Source organism: Bombyx mandarina, chromosome 23 (assembly GCF_030267445.1).
Source record: "Bombyx mandarina strain Sakado chromosome 23, ASM3026744v2".
In the NCBI taxonomy this organism is placed as follows: Eukaryota; Metazoa; Arthropoda; class Insecta; order Lepidoptera; family Bombycidae; genus Bombyx; species Bombyx mandarina.
The window spans coordinates 16480032-16502511 of record NC_143229.1 but is presented as its reverse complement, the minus strand read 5'-3'; the positions used below and the strand labels follow the sequence as shown (position 1 = coordinate 16502511).

Sequence of the window (22480 nt, the reverse complement as noted above, 5' to 3'; positions counted from 1 at the left end):
GTACTAAAGAGAATATAATATTTCGTGTGGATGTAAATTGTCTCAATTATCGCCGCCACCCTGAGGATCCGTTTATAATTTGTAGGTCTATTAAAATCATTTCAATCCTACAGCTAGATTCGTTAAAAAATCTTTTTTCAGGTATTCCAACTTTATATTAGTCTACTGTAAAGTTCACGCATTGCCGCATAGTCACTTTGCCTTTCAAGCGTCGATATGTAATTATGTACTAATTGCATCATTTACATTTGTTAAACGTTATTATTGATCTATATTGGGTTTAACAGTAAAAAAATGGTCATAAAATTTCTCGTCCCAGGTCGACTCAGTTTGGCGACGAGTTCGTCACTGAATGGAAAATGAAACAGGTATTTCGTCCAAAAAATGTTTATTATTTTTCTGTACGCTACGGATACATACACAATGAGTTTGCCAAAGCAGGGCACCCGCCGCGGTCTAATTCGATTTTATCAATCCGCAATATAACATTTTTAACAAAAATCTAAAACCGATTTCATCAATAATAGACCGGGTAAAACTACAAGATCATATTTTAGGATTGAAAATAAATGGTAGATATTGTACAAAATTTAACGAAAAAGACGGTGATGCTTAGCAATGTCAATTAAATATTCATTATTATTATTAAGCCAAAAACTAGTAAATGGAAATTCAGCCAGACTAGAGTTGAGGTGACAAACAATACCGTCGACTTTATTGCACACCAAAACAGGCCTAATGAACCATTCAGAAGACAAATGTACATATTGCTGCTTTAGAATTGAAGTGGCATAACAAAACATTTAAAAAAATAAGTTTTAACATTCTCTTTTAGTTTAGAAAAGGATAATGTACTCTTTGAAATCAAGCACAGGTACCTACACAATAAGGTATTATAATCGAAAAACTAAAAAATTACAATTATTCAATTACATTTTTGTAAAATATTAATATTAAATTAAGCATTAAAGGTTTAAGATTTAATATTTCCGGGAAGTAGACTGGGCCTCTGATGTTTGCGAAGATACCGAGGAGCTAAGATCACTCGCCCCGTCCGCGAACTGCATCCCACCATGTAACCTGCACAAACTTAAGAGTTAAATGTTAAAATATCTGGGGTAAAGAACACTTCGTCTCACAGCATTTTAAGTAATGAAATTATTAAGAGGTCCGCTTTAAAAAAATATGCATTGCTAATAACACTTTCAGATTTCATTAGTATTGCATTCTCAACAAACCTAAATACTGTAAATTTTTCTATAATAAAAATATTTAAAAATTATTAAATCCTGTAATTTTCTTTAAAATATTTAATTTTGTTACCTTTTACCTTTTAAGCGATATTTCGGTTAATACGCGACATTCTGTTTGTAATGAAGTATGTGTTTTATATGTACTATCAAGAATTCGATATTTTTAATTGAACTTCAGTTACCTACATATGTTTACCACATTCAAATAGCTGAAGTTTTTTATGATCTTTTTTCAAATTTTAAACTTTAAGCTCGCTTCAACCAAATAACCTCGACATTATTTTAAATTTGAGCAATTTGTATGGGAAAGAGTACTAATGAAAGGTAGGCAGCGGCTTTGCTGAGGTCAATGGGCGACGGCCCTCACCATGAGGCGAATGAGTATACTCGTCTGCCTACAAGGACAATAAGAACTCATTTAACTACGAATTTTTCTATCTACACTAAAAAAAAACCCCTAAGGAACTCCCAAGAGGCTTTCTAGATCTAACTTCCGACCACATAAACACAAATATCTCATTCCGGGTAATAAATGAATCTACACACATAAAATTTTATTTAAAAAAATTTGGAGGGAAAAAAACGAATACAATCTTCGATAAAACTTTATTGCTTCAGTCTTCAGGTCTTCAAAAATCAGTCTTGAAATTAATTTTCCTTTTTAGCACCCTTGTAATCTTCAATTAAACCTGTAATTAGGGCAGAAGCCCTGATTTTTAGACTTCTCACTAGAAAAACCAAGTGATAATTTTTTTTATTTTTTTTTTTATTCAGGCGACCCAAGTTTTTTTTACATACTCTTTTCACAGTTACACAATCTCGGGCATTTCAATCTTTTTTTTTTCTCTAACCAAGTCGGTCGCCTTCTCAAAAAATAATTCGAATTTCAAAAAATATTCTTTTGCCGTTATTTTTTTTTCTTTATTATTGCTATATTTTTTTCTCTCAACGTGTATCCGAAGGTCTTTTTTTTTCATTCAAAACGCATTCTCTCGTATATATTTTTTTTCAAGTTTCCTCATTCATTACAAACAACTTAACTTTTAAGTCAGCTTTAACAAACTACTGTTTTTGACTAATTAAACTATTTACAATTAGCGAAAGAATCGCGCCAAGATATCATCCCCTTTATGAAACGCATTTTTAATTAGCATTAAGAAAAAAAATCAAACTACCGTCAAATTTTATAAACAAAACAATTACTGTCGATTGTTACAACGAATCGAAACTAAAACTTTAGGAGGAAAACAATCGTAGACAATAAAAAAAATTGGATCTCAAAAATTATAATTATAAACTAAAATTAAAGAATTTTATAAATATGTATATACCTTAGCGCGATTCCACAGGGGACCAACACGATCGTTATACCCAGAGAACCCAACAATCAAAGTAAAGCTAAATTATAAAACTAATTATTGCTGTTTCAATTAGTCCTCTCTCTATCTCTCTCTGGGTCAGTATCTGTTCGCTCTTTCGCACACAGGCGCGAGAGAGCGAGACGGGCGTATAACGATCAGACAACCGGTCTTTATTTATCTAAAAAAAAAACGTTTCTATTTACAAAATTTATCAAACGAATCTTTGACATACATAATGTATTGTTTATCGTCGAGCCATATTTTCAGATATTCATTTCATTTTTAATATGTTCATAATATTAATTACTTGGTACTATACGAATATAAAACTTAAGTAACTAGTTAGTTAAAATTATAGTTAGTAAAGATATTGAAAGGTAAAAAAGGCTATTTGGTTTAAGCGACATTTATCTCTTTAACTAAAAGTGCGATTAATTTGGTATCAGCATCAACAACTCAATGTTTTTAATTGAACTTCAATTAAATTTACTCCATTCAAATATCTGAAGTTTTATCTTACGATACTTGTTTCCAAATTTTAAGCTTTAAATGGCTCTCCAGTTAATTTGTAAAAATATCGCTCAAGCCAAATGGGCCTTTCGCCCACCGATATGAGATTAAAAGCCATTATTTTTCTTCTGAATTCGGCGATAAACAATCAATTATAAACACCAAAGACATCGGAACGATCTTAATCTAATCTCGAAAAGCAAAATAACGTTCCTTTAATTATCAGCAAAAGACAATTTCGAACATAAAATCACACTCAAACTTACATCTAAATTTACATATAATAATATATAGAAAAAAATGAAACAACAAAAAAATACTATATTATATATCCTATTTGTGTATAAATAATTCTTTTGCGTCATCATCAACAAACAAATCTAGATCGCATCCTTAACGAGGGCTCTATTGATAATGAAGATGTTTTTTTTTTAAATGTAGCTTTCTTTAAATTCAAATGCGGTCCCGACGCGAATTCCGCCAAAAAGCTTCGAAATAAGCTCGCTACGTGTGCTGCCTCGCAACACCCACAACGAACATACCAGAGCCTTAACTAAGCTTAAAGTTCTGACTTTGATGTACAATGCGCGCTTATTTTTCGCGAATTAATATTTCCCAATTACATTATTTTCGAGTTAATTGCAACGTATTTTTTGTACTTAAATTATCGTACACGACTAAACCGAGCTTTCCGTCGACAAGTTCGAAAGCACACGCTTCGGACGCTTTTGTCACCAATCCTGGTTGCCAAACACGAAGCCAGCAGAGCTTTTAGTTGCAGTATTCAAAGCGACATTTAAACGCAATTCAGACACACTTAAAGCTCCCAACGTAGAGTTCAACAGACAGAGCCCACTGAGTTTCTCGCCGGATCTTCTCAGTGGGTCGCGTTTCCGATCCGGTGGCAGATTCTGCGAAGCACAGCTCTTGCTAGAGCTAGTGTTATCAAATTATTTCAGGTTGAGCCCGTGAGCTACCTACCCGTCCGGTCGTATCTGTAATAGCCCCTTAGGCTATCGGCGAAGGAAAAAAAGCTCTTAAGCGCTATTGCTCTCATTTGAACAGACTACGACAAATCAATAGAAGGCATCAATTTCAGCTATGCATTTTCAACTGTTCCTTCAACAAGTAGTTAGATTGAGATTAATTAACGTTTAATTAATTAACCTTAATTTTAACGAAAAACAAAATAATTTAGATTGGCCAAGCAAAAACTACCAGTCGTTTTGGTAGGTCAGTACTGAACGCGCAATCTAAAGCAAAGTCGTCAATCAAAATTTTATACCTAGTACATTGCGCGCTATACATCAAAGTTATTTTTCTTGTTTGACCACTCCCTCTATCTCTACCGCTGACTGTCGCATCAGTGATCCAGCATCCAATACCCTCGCCTCTCAATACGTCTAGTGGAACTGCGATTTGTCGTGGCATACGAAATAAATTTCGTCACGACGGACGACTCTGATAGCGAACCTACTGGAGCCCTACGACGATACTTCAGTCAGACTCTACAACCAGACAACAAATCTCTTTTCCTTTTTTCAAATTTCTAAGGCATTTCATAGTAACGGTTCGATTAAGGCAATTCAAATAATACTTCTAGTATCATTTCTTTAGTTATTGTGGCTGAGAATTGTTTTAAGGAAACTTCCATAAACATGTGTATACAGTATATACAACTATTATTGTAATTCTGTACATAAAACAAAAGCTACAGAAATTGACTTCATCTTTACTAAACTATACAATGAAATACTTGAACGGTGAACTTTTCAAAGTTTTGTTTTCAGAATTCTTTGAAAGAGTGAGACGGTAGGATATCTCGTCTTGTTCGCACACTCAACGGTGACGTCACTAAAACCGAGATACTGAAACTATGACCCCCTAACACTAACCCTTCAGATTTAACGATACAACAAATCAATATAACAAATCAATCTTATTGTTGCTCCTTGGTTTCATTATAGAAAATAATGCGATAATAATCAAGTCAAATAAAATGTCACCAAGCTTTGACTCTTTAGTTCAGTGTTGAATTAAAAGAAAAAAAAAAAAAAACTTATGTAAGTCGGACACAAAGGACTCTTGGGCAATTTCGTAAAAAAAAACTTCTGTGATACACAAACCGACAACTAAAATTTAATTGAAATAAAGCGCTTAGAATTAAATGATGAATTTCTTATAATATTAGTATATTATATTTTAAATCACTAAATAGGTGTGGGTGATAATCACGTTTTAGCACGACTAGAGCGTTGGCGATACATTTTGGCCACAAATGACGTCACCTAATGTCGTTACGTTTAGATGAGTCGTACAAGGATCGCAGGAAAATTTTGAGAAATAAAAAATGTCCAGTCCTGGATTATATCACAGAAAAGATTTAACTACTCACTCAACAAACCAGACAGACCCTACGCATAGACTATCAAATGTATAACAATTTTTATATAGCTATGAATTAGCTGGAATTGACTGTGATACGCAAGACTGAATTTACAATTGTGGTGGCACGCGATTAACAACGGAGCAACTTAGCAGCGATAAAAGTCAGGGTCGTTGTGCCAACCCGTGCGGGCCACGACATGGTACAAGAGTCCTTTCTGTATAAACCACTAATTAAAACATGTTGCGAGTGCAAGTAAGAGAAGTGAAACTTCTTTTGCTAAGTGTAATATAGTGATTTTCTTCATTTTTATCCTTTAATCAAATTACTCTTGTTATTAGGGAATGCAGTGTATAAGAGAAACAACCTAAATCGTTTTGTCCTTTCTCTCTCCACGGTCGAGTGGTTCGCGAGACGCTCTGTCTATTTTCTCACTCTCGCTCATCCTAAATCATATATTTTCTCTCTAGCCGTAACGAATTTGTCGCGAGTTAAATTTTACTCTAACGCGCCTCAAGAAGTTTCACTTCAAAAAGAAAATACACAAATTTTCTGATACGAACAACGCGCTGAATATCTATTTAAAACGTATAAGAGATTTAAAATTAAAATACGAGACGTAATTGCGAACGAAAACCTCTAAGGGTAATTAACAAATTTAATTTTTACAAACAATATTTATAATACAAAACGCTCTATTCCTTTGGGACAGCCTACATCTTTATTACGCGATTCGTTCCTGACAACATTGAACGTGCCAAATACGTTGGTTAAAGTTTTTCCTCGCAATTAACTCCCGTATTGCTCGTGTCAGGGTCACGAGGGCGAGGGTGAGGGCGGGGGCGGGGGGCGTGCGGCACGTGCAGGTGGCGGAGGGTCGCGCGGGGTCGCCGGGGGCGGCGTGCACACGGCGCCGGGCGCGCTGTCAACGTCTCCACGAGCGGTCTTCCTCGGCCTCCTCCTCCTCCTCCTCGTCGAATCGGAGTATGCTCTCCTCGGGTTGTTCTTGCGCTGGTTGCTGATGGGCAAACCATATTATTATGATAAGTGATTTTAAATAACATATCTACACATCGGGACACAAATGATATGGAGTACTTCAGAATAAATAAACAATACAAGGCTTAATTGCGTTTTCTATTAAATAATAAGAAAATAAAATTTAAAGCCCTTGATCTCTTTTAAAATTAATATTTTAAGTAGTATTCATATACTATACAAATCTAAACTTTATTACTGAATGACAGACTCCACTCAAGGTTTTTCAGTCGAGTAACCTCAGCTCGACTTACTACTACTATTCAATCTGCAGTGTGTTATTGGCCAGTCTCAAAGCGTCACCACTTCCAGTTTGTAGAGTTACTGATGCAATTAAGCGTTTCCAATCCAAACCCTGTTAGCAAATCCCTTTCCACGCCCATCTGTCCTGGTGAAACTGGAATTGTCTCCGGACTACCAGTATCGTACTGTTATATCTCTGTACTGAACCCTAAAATGCTGATACCCTTGAACCGCTGACTAGACGGTCCGAGGTAGAGACTTTAGAGGAGACCGGAGAACAGTCAGAAGAGGGTGAACTGTCTTATAGTACGGGTGCGGCTGCCGGGGTTGCTCTGAGAGTTACATAGATCATCTATATTGTATAAATCAAATAAAATAGTTCGTATACTAAAAGTTTCCTTTTTTAAAACGACCTCAGAGTAAACTTCCATAATTAAAACGCATCGTACTTAAAGCGCATGTTCGCTGATGAACCGTGTCGTGTACTGACCTCGTCCTTGTTGAGGTCGTTGTGGTCGACGCGGACGGGGGGCGCGGGACCCCCGTTGCGCGCGGGCCCGTCCCTGGACTCTGAGTTCGCGTTCGAGTGCACGATGTTGTTGTGCAGGGTCTTATTGACGCTCGTCACCCACGTTATCTGTTCGAAATCAAAGTTATCGATAATAATGTCTATTCTAGTTCGATTTAGTATCAAGGATCCGTGAATTTGTTAGGATAAGTAAATATATCATAGGAGGGGCTGAGCACTAAATCAAGGAGGGATGTGAGGCAGGGACCTCAAAAAGTTAATTGGGGAACCAAATAATTTGCAGAGCAAATATTCTGTGGATGTATTGGCTGACGTTGTCGACGGTTTTAAACAAGACATTTTGCAGCCTAAACCTTAATTGATGAGCTTATTTCTAATACGTAATAATGTATGTAGTAGTGTGTACGACGTTAGATTTTTCAAACAAGAAGAAACGGGGCTGCTTGTTTTATCAATGCATGCACAGTCGCTGTATCTGTAGGTAACATTAGGATCTAGTCATGTTTTGCGTTTATATACCTTAATTTTTTTTATTTATTGCTAAGACGGGTGGACGGGTTCACGGACCACCTAGTTTTAAGTGGTTACCCATAGACATCTACAATGTAAATGCCGCCACCGACCTTGAGACAAGAGTTCTAAGGTCTCAGTACAGTACAACGGCTGCCTCACCCTTCAAGTCGAAACGCATTACTGAAATAGGCAGGGTGGTGGTACCTACCCGTGCGGACTCCCAAGAGGTCCACCAGTAATTACGCAAATTATAATTTTGCGGGTTTGATTTTTATTACACGACGTTATTATTCCTTCACCGTGGAAGTCAATAGTGAACAGTTTGTTAAGTACGTATTTAATTAGACAAATTGGTACCCGCCTGCGGGATTCGAACACCGATGCATCGCTACATACGAATGCACCGGACGTCTTATCCTTTAGGCCACGACGACTTAACGAGACAGGCGCGGCGGCGCGCTACTCACGGAGAGCGTGCGGTCGCTGCAGTGGCGGCCGTGCGCGGCGGCCTGCTCGGCGTGCGCGCGCACCTTGTACAGCAGCGTCAGCTGGGGGACCGACATGTCCACATGTTTGCTCAGAACCTCGCCGTATTGCTGTATAGGACAAACACAAATTTGTTATTCGATTTATATTGGTAATTGAAAGTGAGGATGATAAGAATGCTAACTATGAATGTGGAAATACATAGAGGAAGAAGTAGACCTAAGAAGAAATGGATGGATTGCGTGAAAGAGGGGAGTAAACGAAGAAATGGAATGTGATAGAGGAGTATGGAAGGAGGAAACATGTTGCGCCGACCCCATGTGACTGGGAGAAGGGCACGAGAATGATGATCATGATGATGATGTAGAGCGTGAAATTGTGTGAATTATTTTATTTTATGATTTTAGTGTTTCTGTAGTTTTAAACGTGTAATAATGGGAAAATTAAACAAATCCGCCTCGGAACGTGGTCTTTTGGGTCCGAGGATAAATACACTGGGTAATTTCAAAATAAACGTTACTTAATTTCCTCAGAGTAACCAATAGTATTTTTTATCTTAAGGGATTTTATGACCTGGTAACTAAGACTTTTAAGTTATATCTTATTTTAATTTATATTCTTATTTTTATGAAAAATGATAATATGGAGTGAAATGAAATGGAATGAAAATGAGTAATTTGAGATATTAATCAACTGGGATGAAATTAAATGAAATGAGATGATAAGGAATGAAATATAATCTCAGTAAAAATAGTGGTCATTTACTGAGATTTTTTCAGTAGACTTTTTGGAGGATCCCGAGAAGTTACGTCCAGCGGCTTTGTTTCATTTTCCCACATTTGTACACTTTCATAGACATTAAACAGTTAATAAACAACCGTTATTACACATTTAAACCTAAAGAAACACTAAATAGACAAAATAAAACAAATCACACAACTTAACTACTCGCGTTCTCGCCAAAAGTCGACCGGCAATAGTAATACTCACAGCAAAGTGTTGCAAGAGCGTATCGAGTTCGTCCGCTTCGAAACCGGATATCAGCAACGCCCGGGGTCTGTGGTCCACGGTCTGGTTGACGCTAAACGCTCTGCTCCCGGACATAGCGCCCCGGGTGAAGCGGGTCGGGGTGTTGAACCTGCCGCCCCTTGTCGAAACGAAGAACACGTTTATATAACAGAAATGTGGGTAGACTATTAAAAAAAAGATCCGCAATGTACTTCGAATTTGGTTATAAAAAAAACACTGTACATTGCACGTTTCACATACAAATTTATTCTTCTATTACGGGTTCCAGAAACAAATCGACGGAACAAAGCGGAATTGTCGTCGGACTTTTGGGCTTAATCACATATTATCATATCGAGGGGTGGAAAGCTATTTGGTATAAGCGACATTTTTGCTAATTTACAGGAGTGCCGTTTAGAGTATTAAAATTTGGAAAAAATATTCAAAAACAAAAATCTTCTTCAGGTATTTGAATGGTGTAAACATAATTGAAAGGAAATGTTGCTTAAACCAAATATCCTTTCACCCGTCGATATTGTTATAAATACATACAAATTTTCAACTTGATATCTCTATAAATGTAATATGAATTATGAATTTTTCAAATAGTTTTATGGCTCTAGTGTAAAGTTGGGAATACAAGCGAGATATATTATGTTACGACAATTTTGGGTTGTTGCGTATACCTAACATCAACAATTGAACCTGGAATGGATAATTTCGTTTTTGTTTTCTCTATGCCTCGATTGTAAAAATAATGAAACCAAATAAAATTTGCATCATGGTTAAATTGATATCCACCCTCGCAGTTTTCATGTCCAGTGTTTGCATTGGGTGCAAAGGAATAGGTTGGTTAAAAAACAAAAAAGGAAGTGATTATTTAAATTTCAACAAATCCACAACGCATAAAGTCTCTTGCAATTTTTTTTGTAATGCAAATTATGTGTTTATATGGCATTTTACATTCGATTGCGGGTTCTGGATGAACGAACTAACATGGTCTTTAATAACACTGTTTTCCTTACACTAATAACATTATCAATGTAAAATACAAAAGAGGTACAATGCAATGCTAACAAATGTAATTTGAGTTAGGATTTAAAGAGTAGATTACAGACCACTAGATCTACCCACAATATTTGAAAAAAAGGCACTTGTACTAAATTTAAAATAAAGAGCCAATATTAGAATAATTCATTTTTGGAAAGTACACTAAAACGTTGTTAATACCACCATTCCTTGCCAAATACAAATATAGATGATGAGCATGGATTTCACCTCAATTTTTTAAGTCGGCAACTACCCTACTGTTTTTTCGATCACATCCCACATAACACAACCAATCTTGACTCAAGAGATATAAGGTTCGAATTTTAACGCACATTGTGCTTTTCAAATTTCACACATCAAAACCGAATCGGTATTAGTTTATAAATATCTCGCTAAAAGGCATTCGACTTTAATTCACTAGCGTCAAGATTTGTTTTCCTATCTCTCACCTGTATCTCCTTTTCACTATGCGGTAGTAGCTTGCAAATGAATTGTGCCATATTTAATTTTAATCGAATTCAATATATTCACATAATAATGGTAATGATTAATAAATAAGTGGGAACAAATCACGCACGGTCATCTGGCCCCAAATTAGGATTCCCTGTGTTATGGGTACCAGAGACAAATAAATAAATGTACATACTTTTGAAATAAATACATGTAGGTACATACAGAAAAACCTTTATAATTTAAAACTCTTTAATTTTTAAAAAGAATTTTTCTTCAGGGTCATTTAGTGAAGTCTGTCATTCAATTTCGTATAATTTATTAATACTGTTTAAAATATTAATTTTAAAAGAGATTTATGTATGGGCTTTAAATGTTGTTTTCTTATTATATCGCAGAAAACACAATTCAGTATTTTATTGTTTATTCATTCTGAAATAATCCAAATCATTATAAGTGAACGACACACAAGAAAATCCTTTTTAAAAACTAGAGTTACATAATTATATAAATAATAAACATCCAGACAAAGAACAAACAAACTTGTTCATCGCAAAAATATTTGCCCGATGTGGGAATCGAACCCGCGACCCTAGGCGCAACAGTCAGAGCCGCTAATCACTGCACCACCGAGTCAGTCAACGTTTGAATTCAATTATAAGCCGGTGGTGACCATTCTTTAACGGCTACGCCGGACTTATTATTCCACTTAGACTTCGAACACAAATATCATTGAATTTAGGGGTTAATCGATGTGCTTATCATTTATTACTGCAATGAGACACAATAAAATTAATTACCTAGCATGAACTCTCCTCGCCGTCGGATGAGTAGGGAACTGTATCGACATTTGTTTTCTAAGTTCAGCCACCTTCTTGGCTAGGTCCGTCACGTCTTGTCCTTCCTGTTGATTAACAATGACACCGCTTTTGATAACGAAATAATTATTAAAAAGAACTTCGCTGCCAATCAAGAACCCCTGGTCTTTCATACAGCGAACCAATAACTGGAACACTGAACAGCCTGATGGTAGGACGTGTTGTGAGTCCGCACGGGTAGGTACCACCACCCCGCCTATTTCTGCCGTGAAGCAGTGATGTGTTTCGGCTTGAAGGGTGGGGCAGCCGTTGTAACTATGCTGAGACCTTAGAACTTATATCTCAAGGTGGGTGGCGCATTTACGTTGTAAATGTTTATGGGCTCCAGTAACCACTTAACATCAGGTGGGCTGTGAGCTCGTCCACCCATCTAAGCAATAAAAAAAAAAATATGTGTGTACTGACCTGCTGTTTAGTGAACATATCCAGTTCAGCATCAAGGATCTCCTTCTGGGCCTCTTCTCTCGTTTTCGGCTTCTTATGCGAGTTCGCCTGCTGACAAAGTGGCCATCCATATATATACAAAGCTAGGCATTATGTACAATGCTGTTGGGATTCGTTATGAATGAAGTCAGAACTGCTGCAGCTCAGGCTCCAGGAGACAAGAGAAAAGCGTATACAGAGAGATGATAAATTGAATACATGGTCTAGTACATGGATGTCAGGAACGAAACCGGAATGGACCCTAAGGCTAAGAACTTCAATGGGTAGTTTGGGTGTTTAGTTCACTGAGTGGGAGGTGAGCCTAGTGGTGTCTTGTAAAAGACTAAGTATGCGTGGTTGAACGACCATTTTTAAGGGTCTAGTCCACTGATTCTCCTGCCAGATCTTCAGTGGATCGAATTTCCGATACGATGGTATATTCTGCGAAACACTGCTCTTGTTAAAGCTAGTGTTAGATAAATTCGTAAGGTTAGAGCCCCGTGAGCTCACCTAATCGCTCGGTGAATCTAGTATGAACCCTCGAGATTACTAGAATAGGTAAAAAAGGGGTCTATTAAAGATTGCCAATGAAGAAGGTCGATTAGTTTTAACCAAAAAGGATTAACGGTAATCACATTGATATGTTAAAGACAAACTGCTTAGTAAAAATAAAAACCTCAGTCTAATGGTCAATCGATTCAAAACCAAACGATTCAGAGTCAGGGCACATAATTCAGAAGCTTTCGCAAGATGCCACACGGAAACAAGTTCGATAACAGTATTAACTGCTTTTACTATTTAATTTCGCGTTTCTTGCCTCCAAGGTTTCGCATGCTTCACTTCCATTATCACGTGCTAAAATCCAGACTAATTTTCGATAATAACAGTCAAAAAAATTACAATTATTTTCGAGATTTACGTTTCTTAATAAACGTCGGAATACGAGTAAAACATAGAAGCAGTTTTTGCGTCTACGACACGTGAACATCAAGGGGTGTAATACATTATACAACAATATACTCAATTTACTAAACGTCACATATGCACGCACGCACACACGCACGCACGCTCGCCCACACGCACACGGTAAAACGTCTCGTTTACATTCCCTCACTTCAATCTCGATTCACAAAAACAATAGATACTAAATTGTCTACTATTACGATTAACGAAACTGATTTTATACGTCTTAAAGATACAAATACGAATACTAGGACTAAGACTGAACTAAAACTAAATACAGTGCCTACTTCTCATCTATCATTCGTCGTGAATAACGAAAAGCCCTACGAGAATATTGAACAATCATGACAGCGCACAAGAAACATATCAGACAATGTTTTCAACAGTGGGAAACAAAGGTATCATTACTCTAACGCGAAACTTAACTAACAAATCTTATTACGGCAAATGTTAAATTTTTTTCCCCCCTACATCTTCGCTGGTGGCCTAAGAGGCTATTCCCGCTACACCCTGACGGGTAGGTGAGCTCACGGGCTTAAGCTGAGAGAATTTGCTGACACTAGCCCTAGCAAGAGCAGTGCTTCGCAGAATCTACTACCGGATCGGAATCGCGACCCACTGAGAAGATCCGGCGTGAAACTCAGTGGGCTGTGTCTATGGGTTAATTCGCTCGTCGAAATCGTCGATTACGACGAAGGAGGGTGACCAGTGCTTGAGGGTCCAAAAGCACCGAGAGTGAAACCGGGGGTCCGACAAGACATGTTTCGGGCGACGGCGGCTTTGCGTTGCCCCTTCGTTGTCGGATAAGGATTTTACTATATTATACATTTACTGCAAAGACCAAAGAAGCTGTTGGATATGCTGACACAGTCGGAACCAACTAGCGGAGCCGGCGGAGTGTTTATACTATAATATATGTATGTGTGTGTGTATTTCAATCAACTGACATCACGTACAAGGAGCACGTGAACTAGTATGAGCTCGGAAAACCACTTAAGATTAGACCGGCCGCATTTTTCAGATTTTTACAATTATGCATGTGCGAAAGGACTATAGGGCGTTGGAAATAGAGGCGTGAGTTTATTTTAATATGAGTCAATAGCCCGGATATACCATTCCAATAATTAGTAATTTATACACAAAAATATTGATAGCACAAATATGCAAAACCACGCGACATAAACACACAAAAAAAGGTCATATATTATAGGCCGCTGTATTAACAATAGTGAGCCTTATTTCTGGAACAAAACGGGTCACGGTAAGATTGTTTAGTAACAGCAGCATTAGATAGACATCATAAAGCGAACGCCGACACCCGCCTTGAGCAATTACTGGGTCGTATATTGTAGTTCAAGTTGCACTGATAGATTTTTCTCTCAAACAATAGAATACTTAGTCTGGCCATAAATACTGTTACAATTAAAAATTAACAAAATATTACATTTGAATTTGGAATCTGTCATTTTTATATGATTGCTCTTTGAGTTTTCTCATTTTGGCGCCAATACATTGTACAATATTTTGGAATTATATATAATAATTTGGAATATTTTGGAAAAATGGAGTGGGGTGATAAAGAGAACCGAATCGCTGTGATTGCATTACACAAAGTAGGTATGGAGCCAAATGCAATTTTTAAAACTCTCCATACGCTTGGTATTAGTAAAATGTTGGTGTGCCGGGCTATTAATAGGTGCAATGAGACCTCCTCTGTGACAGAAAAAGATCTGGCCGTCCACGTAGTGTTCGTACGAAAAAGGTTGTCAAAGCAGTAAAGACACACACACACTGTCAGAAACAAAGGCAGAAACACACTGTTATTTACAATAGAATTTTTTATATTTTTTATTGTAACAGTATTTTTGGTCAGACTAAGTAGTTATTCAAAACTACCAGCGTGGGCGTTACTATACAAAACCAACAGTAGAATAAACTAGCACGTCGTAATAATATCAAACATGGCCCAACGCGGACGAGAATCGACATTCCAGCAACCTTTTTCCGGACCCGAAAACTTCTGATCTTCCAAGACCGTTAAATGTTCTGACGAACACTTATAAGGTAAATGACGCAAAAATATAATAATCATTAGATTAACAAATTATATCGTTTCCAATTTCGCCAAAGATCATTTCATATCCTCATATTCCCAAAGAATGGCCTTTTTTATTGGCCTTGTAGGCAGACGAGCATACGGCTCACCTGATGGTGAGTGGTTACCGTCGCCCATGGACTTCAGCAATGCCACGGGCAGAGCCAAGCCGCTGCCTACCGCTTAATACTCTCCACAAGCCTCGTTTGAAAAAGGACTGAATTGATGATTGATCTTAATACGTTAAGTCGTCAAATAATAATAACAATACACACCGTCTTACAAATTTAACCTCGTGTTGTCATTATTTTGTTTTAATTTCAGTAAATATTGCTAAGAGTTCGTGGTTTGTTTGGGCAAATTTCAGTATAGCATTCATTGATAACTATTCTATTTTGTAAGTAGTCTATTTTGTACAATGAAAGCACTAAGATAACATAGATATGTATGTACATGGCGATATATACTATAGGTAAATATATATCAAGGAGTGTAAGGCTATTCGGTTTAAGCGACATTTAACTTTGCAATTAAAGGTTCGTTTTATTTGGTATTAGCATCAACAGTTCGACGTTTTTAATTGAGCTTCAATTAAAAGTTTACTCCATACAAATTGCTGAAGTTTTGTTTTTGTTTTTGGATATTTTTTCCAAATTTTAACCTTTAAATTAGCCATTTAAAGCCAAAGGAGAGCCATTTAAAGGTTGCAAGAATGACGCTTAAATCAAATATCCTTTTATCCTTCGATATATATTAAAAACACACACAAAATATAAGCTACGTTAAAAATAATGATTACGACTAATGACCGGTACAGTACTTGTTATTTTTATAAACATTTATATACATATATGCTTACACAGAACGTGAAATGCGTTTATTTTACATGAATTTTATTTGCAAAGTATGATTTTATGAATGAATTCAGGACGACTTTTTGGAAAGTGTATGCGCATGCTTTACAAACATTCTTGTGAACAAATAGTTCTTTTTGAGTAATTGAGAAAATGAATAAACGATTACGAAACGATCCAAAATGTGTGATACCTCAAATGGTTGCCAGGTGTCTTAAAGACAGTTTATTTTTTCGTGGCCTAAAGGATAAGACGTCCGGTGCAATCGTATCTAGCGATGCAACGGTGTTCGAATCACGCAGGCGGGTACCAATTTTTTAAATGTAATACGTACTTAACAAATGTTCACGATTGACTTCCATCGTGTTATAAAAATGAAACCCGCAAAATTATAATTTGCGTAATTACTAGTGGCAGGACCTCTTGTGAGTCCGCACGGGTAGGTACCACCGCCCTGCCTATTTCTGCCGTGAAGCAGTAATGCGTATTGTCATTACCTAATTTAAGTATTGAAAATAACAATTGTGGTATATGTTTTGTAGATAAAGACGGATTGATTTTGAAGCATAACTCTAGTAAAATCATAGGAACCTATTCTGTAGTTTTTATAGTAAAATTACACAGCGACAGATCTATATTGTATTATTAACACAGATGAAAATACGAAGCGTAATGTTCTAAAAATTAGAGACAGAGAACCCACATGCAAAAGTATAGTGCATTCATGAATAATGTGTGGTGAGAATAATGTTGCCAATTTTTTTTTTTTCTAAATCACCTTGCATACTTGTTTTTTTTGGTTCTTTTCCCTACCTAATCGTTGGTAAAATGCCAACTACGCGCGGACGTGTAGGTGAGCTCACAGGTTCAACCTGAGAGAATTTGCTAACACTAGCCCTAGCAAGAGCAGTGCTTCGCTGAATCTACCACCGGATCAGAATCACAACCCACTGAGAAGATCCGGGGAGAAACTCAGTGGATACGTTGCATCCTATATAACGTGATTTGTGTAAAGTGAATCCATGCATAACGTTACAGACGCGTCAATTCATGTTTTAACCACTCAATCGATAATCGTGAAAATTTGCAAACAAATTGTCTGTACAGAAAAGGACAATTGTCGTAACTTTACCAAGGTTAATTACTTTAAACTTTGTTTTAAGTTTAAAAAAACTAGTTTTTTCCCCTAAACCAACGCAAGCTAGTAAGTACAGTATAATTATAAAGAGGTACTATTATACCTATATGACCCCAATTTCGACATTACTACGATCTGTTGAATGAATGGTTTCATACATTCAATTCTACTAGATGTCCAGCAGTAGTCGAAATTCGACTATAATTAATTGGAATTTTAAGTTTGTACACTATTATGATTGTATTTTATACTTCTATAGTCACAAATTTCGCCAAGACTACATTATAAAAAATATTAACAAAGATAAACAATATATAATCTATTCTCAATTTGACAACAGACTTCAAGAACAAAAGTTTGACAATAAATAGTATGCATGCGTGTGTGCGTCAAATACATGGTATGTAGTGTGTGTAATGTTTTCTGTATTGATTTAATGTATCTTTTATGCATGATTTAAAAAAAATATTAGCAGTGTGCACTTCTTCTCTATATTCTCTATAAGTGTGGAAAATTTCATCTACTCCGTCCGCGCAATTTTCGTAAAAAGGGATACAAAGTTTTTGCTTCACGTATTAATATATAGGTTAATCAATAACGAAATTCTAAAAATAAATGCAATAAATCAAAGTGGAACAAATGAATTTGAGATTTTCCTCCCTTTAATTTGCCAAAATTCCCAGAGAACCAATTCCATTGCTTAAACGGGTGGATGAGCTCACGGCCTACCTGATGTTAAGTGGTTACCGGAGCCCGTGGACATTAACAACGTAAACACGCCACCCACCTTGAGATATAAGTTCTAAGGTCTCAGTATAATTACTGCTTCACTGCTTTATCAATATATACATACAAGATATATATGAAGGAGTTGGGCGTCACACAACAAACACACACACAGTCACACACACAATACAACAAGCGCGCTCGCACGATTTCGTCATTTATATGAGGACGCAATCTACAATGAACAGGCAATATCTATCGTTCACAAAACACAAGCGAACAAACACAACGTTATAGGGTGAGTTGTCGTTTAGATAATTTGCAATTTTAAGGGACTCGTGACGTCATTTGAGGCCAAACCTAAGAGTTAACCACACAATATACCCATCCATATATACATTTTTTTTTATTTAAGCTCAGAGAACGATCTGACTCATCTATATATATGCTGTTCGTTAGTCTCGCTAAAACTCGAGAGCGGCTGGACCGATTTGGCTAATTTTGGTATTGAATTATTTGTGGAAGTCCAGAGAAGGTTTAAAAGAAAGTTTAGATAAATATGAAAATGCTTGGAATTTCCTTTGATATGTCTCCCGTCGGACGGATTCCTTTTGTTTGTTTTAAGTTTATATTATACAAAAGTTTAGGTCTTTATTTCTCGATTGAGGCACTACGAAGTCTGCCGGGTCAGCCAGTTAATTAATAAAATTAATTTTGCCGAAAAGGTTTTCATTTTATAGATCAAACATCAAAAAGGTTACTCCGTGGCATCACATGAGAATCGTGCGGATGAAATGAATAATCAAACAAACAAACTGCTGGGAGGAATCGATTAAATTTTAATCATTAAAACGCACAAGTATCACGAATAATAAATTGTTCTCATATAGATTCACGCAAAATGCATACATACTCCGTTACGATATAAAAATGCAAACGTGTTTGTGGCTTATTATAGCATGAAGCATGCGCATACGCATACCGTGAAAGCGTCCAAGTACCTGAGCTAGTTGCAGGCGGGACATCGAACGCGCTACAGACTCTTCCTGTGATGTACACACAACTATGCTGTTATATCTATTATATATATATATATATATAACTGGTGGCACGTCTAGCCTATTTCTGCCGCAAAGCAGTTGAGGATTCCGATTCGAAGGGAGCGACAGTCATTATGGATTATACAATCGAAATTTCGACTTTCCCTCTTCGGGCTGCGATAACTAGTTAACATTACGTAAGCTGTGATCGTCAATCGACGAAATGATAATATAAAAGTCTTCATAATTTTTTGCTAGTCCAAGTCTCACGTATGCAGCAAGGAACATGCTCACGAGCGTTCACGATTAGCAGTCAGCCAGCAATGTATTCGCAATGTTAACGATATGATGATATACATGGGTCAATGACCGGTAACGCCGAACACGTAGGTCGTAGACAGACCGAGGTACCCTCAAACCGTTCGGTGAATATTTCTCTTGGCCAGGTCTTAAAAAATTTAAATACTTTTTAATGATTTGTAATCTCTAGGACTGTTTTGCAGACAGTACTTACAAGAGATCACAGCAACAACAAAACAATTCACCTTACTGACCACATAATTAAGCCATCGTGTGGTCATAGTTCAATTGATGACAGAATTTTAATATCACCGAGATTAATAATTTACTTGGTTATAAGGATGGGAGTTAGACCAGACAGCTTAACAATATTAGGACTAATTCTTACTCCATTATTTCAATAGTAATTCATAGAGGCTCACTTTAAAATCGTAATGACTCTCCCACTGACAAGCAATACAGTTCTACTGCTTAGAACTATCAGCCAAGAGCTCGTGGTTTCTTTATATTATTTCTCAAGGGATATATGTTTTGTAGAACGGACTGACCTGCAGTTGTTTGATGACTCCATTGTAAGCCACCAACTCCTTCCTCAACTTCTCGATGCCCTCCTGAGCTGAATTAATGGCGTCTAGAAGAGCTGTCCGCTGAGCCGGAGTCATGTTGCCTGTAACAACAGCTGTTGTTCACGTGCGAACGAACACAAGGGTTTTAAATCTTAGCAATGGAGACGGGATGATCTCCACCAGTAACCTTTTTTAATACGCTTTTATTAGCTTCAGAAATATGTATGTTTGTAATGGAATCTTTGAACATGATTTTGACCCCCTTCAAAACGTCGGATTAACTCGAAATTTGGTATACTTATTAAGGACCGATGACAATTCAATATTTAAAAAAAGTATTGAAAAAATTGAAATTCAACTAAAAAATGAAAAATAAATAATAGTTTAAAAAAACTAACAAAATATGCTTTTATAGAAAATCCAACTAAAAAATAATGTAAGAAAAATTTTTTTTATTGTAAATAAGGCGCGCGGTGCTTTTCAGGATATTATCAAAATAGCCCTTCTACTCATATCTGTACATAAAATATTTATAGCTACTGATACCACGTACTGATTTTCTATAAACGCATATTTTGTTAGTTTTTTTAAACTATTATTTATTTTTTATTAATGCCTTGATATTACTACCAGAGACGATACCCCTTAGTTCTATCATCCATGACGACTACTGCGCTATTAATCATGTCAAAAACTACTTTGTTAAAAACAACAGTAGGCAACATCTGTTATTAACAAAACACTAACCAGATTCCAGTTTCTTGATCAGCAACACTTGCTGCTGCAGCTGTGTCTCCAGCAGCGACTGGGCTCGTTTGTACATCTCCATTACTTGTTTGGTCTTCTCGAACGGTTTTATTTGTTCCTTCTTGGGTTCTTGGCCGTTTGCAGTTTCCTTCTCATTCTGTTTAAATTATTTTTATTTGTTGTTTTAATTGCACTCACTATTCAATGACACGTTTAATAAATTATTGTATAATTATACAGAAGCAGCCAGGGGTGTGCCTGCCAACTAGTTGATTACCTAATAACTGGGAACATTTCACACCGTCATCTGACTCAAATTTAAGATCCGTGTGTTATGAGTATCAGAGACTGATAAACATACTTATATATGTTTAAATAGATAAAAAACACCTGGACACAGAGCAATCATATCTGATTATCACACGAATGTTTACTCGATGCGGGAATCGAACCCTAGACCCTCGGCGCAACAGCAAGAGGTACTAACTACTACACCGCTGAGTCACCTTTAATAATAAAATTACCTTTTCATTCTGAAGTTTATTTTCCTGTGTAGCTTTAATGTTGTCTCTGTTTATTAACACTTTGTTGTGCGAGGAGGTAAACTGCGAATTCCTGTCTGTCTGCTTGTTTTGTTGTTGACCGGCCGGAGCAGTGTTTTCTTGTTTGTTCTATGAATTAAAATGTATTGGTACAAACATATTGCTTCTTTGTGTATGTAGGGTGAACGAGCTTACTGCCTAAATATTGTAAAGCGGTTCACGAAGACCACAGACAAGATTAACTCCTCAACTTTGACATACCATAAAGAATTTACAATTAAATTATATGTACAAATGATCCAAACAAAATTCCGTTACATTATGCATGTTTTGTCAGTGATTCTTAATAAGGGCGTTTCCAGTGTATATACATATAATACTGGCAAGTCTTGCAGATAATATATTAGCATGACAAAAAAGTTATAACCTAGTTTGGGTTATAAGGGACCTATCAGGTTAATTTGTGGACCTAAGGACTTAACAAAACAATATATAATATCAAAATAGGTCCTTCTGTTTAGGAAAAACTCGGTGACAAACACATGTATAGAATCATTATAGAGATAAATAGATGATGAAACAGCAGATACTGTTAAGGAATTATGTTTGTGACAACAGGATTGATATTGGTTCTCAAATAAAGTAACAATTGAAATGCATTAACTTTTTACATCACAAACTATTCCTTCTAAAACTAAACATACTTTAACAAGACTTTAATGTTAGTGCTGGAAAGCCATGTGACACTCACCTCAGGGTTGTGCCAGAAGACTTTGATGAATCTATTGTTGAGTACAGCCTCTGTGCTTTTATATGCTATGTTGGCTTCTGTCGGAGTCGAGAATGTGATTAAAGCTGATTCTGGATCTCCTTCATAGCAAACCTGGAATGGGAAATCACTTTGGTTACAATTACACAGGATATATAGGTAACTTGGCAGGAACAAGTTATTTACATATTAAACATAGCAAACATAGTAGCTATTTCTGTCGTGAAGCAGTAATGCGTTTCGGTTTTAAGAGTGGGGCAGTTGCTATACTGTAAAACTTAGAATTCATGTCTCAAGATGGGTGGAGGTATTTATGTTGTTGATGTCCATGGGCACCGTTAACCACCAGGCTCATCCCACCCATCTAAGCAATAAGAAATGGCTGTATTTATTTATACTGACAAAATAAGATAAGTAAATTTATACTAATAACGTTTTCATACAAAACATAATATATTCAATGACTCTAGGATATTTGTCCAATACTTGAATCTCGTTAACGACATTTTCAAGATAAGCTTCCATATATACAAGTTTCGTTACATTCGGACCATCGATCCACCGAGCAATAGTACCCGCTCGGTGGAATATCTTCCCTGTGTCGTTATCCTC

At 36.5% G+C, this 22480-nt stretch overlaps 1 protein-coding gene across 8 annotated transcripts in view; it reads right to left on the bottom strand.

The window, feature by feature from the left end:
- Window positions 1–3577: 3577 nt before the first annotated feature.
- swm (Zinc finger protein swm) overlaps window positions 3578–22480 on the bottom strand; it is a 30066-nt gene continuing 11163 nt past the window's right edge. The window contains exons 14-25 of one of the 8 annotated variants that reach the window (XM_089737783.1): window positions 21851–21982; window positions 21082–21228; window positions 20558–20714; window positions 19793–19911; window positions 18906–18950; window positions 12111–12200; window positions 11628–11731; window positions 10827–10856; window positions 9310–9466; window positions 8301–8429; window positions 7282–7428; window positions 3578–6528 (exon numbers count right to left, since the gene is read on the bottom strand). In XM_089737783.1, coding sequence (XP_089593909.1) covers window positions 6436–6528; window positions 7282–7428; window positions 8301–8429; window positions 9310–9466; window positions 10827–10856; window positions 11628–11731; window positions 12111–12200; window positions 18906–18950; window positions 19793–19911; window positions 20558–20714; window positions 21082–21228; window positions 21851–21982 — 1350 coding nt within the window. In that variant the 3' untranslated portion in view covers window positions 3578–6435. The remainder of the gene's footprint in view (window positions 6529–7281; window positions 7429–8300; window positions 8430–9309; window positions 9467–10826; window positions 10857–11627; window positions 11732–12110; window positions 12201–18905; window positions 18951–19792; window positions 19912–20557; window positions 20715–21081; window positions 21229–21850; window positions 21983–22480) is intronic. The other 7 variants (XM_089737784.1, XM_089737785.1, XM_089737786.1 and 4 more) reach the window with 7 other exon arrangements.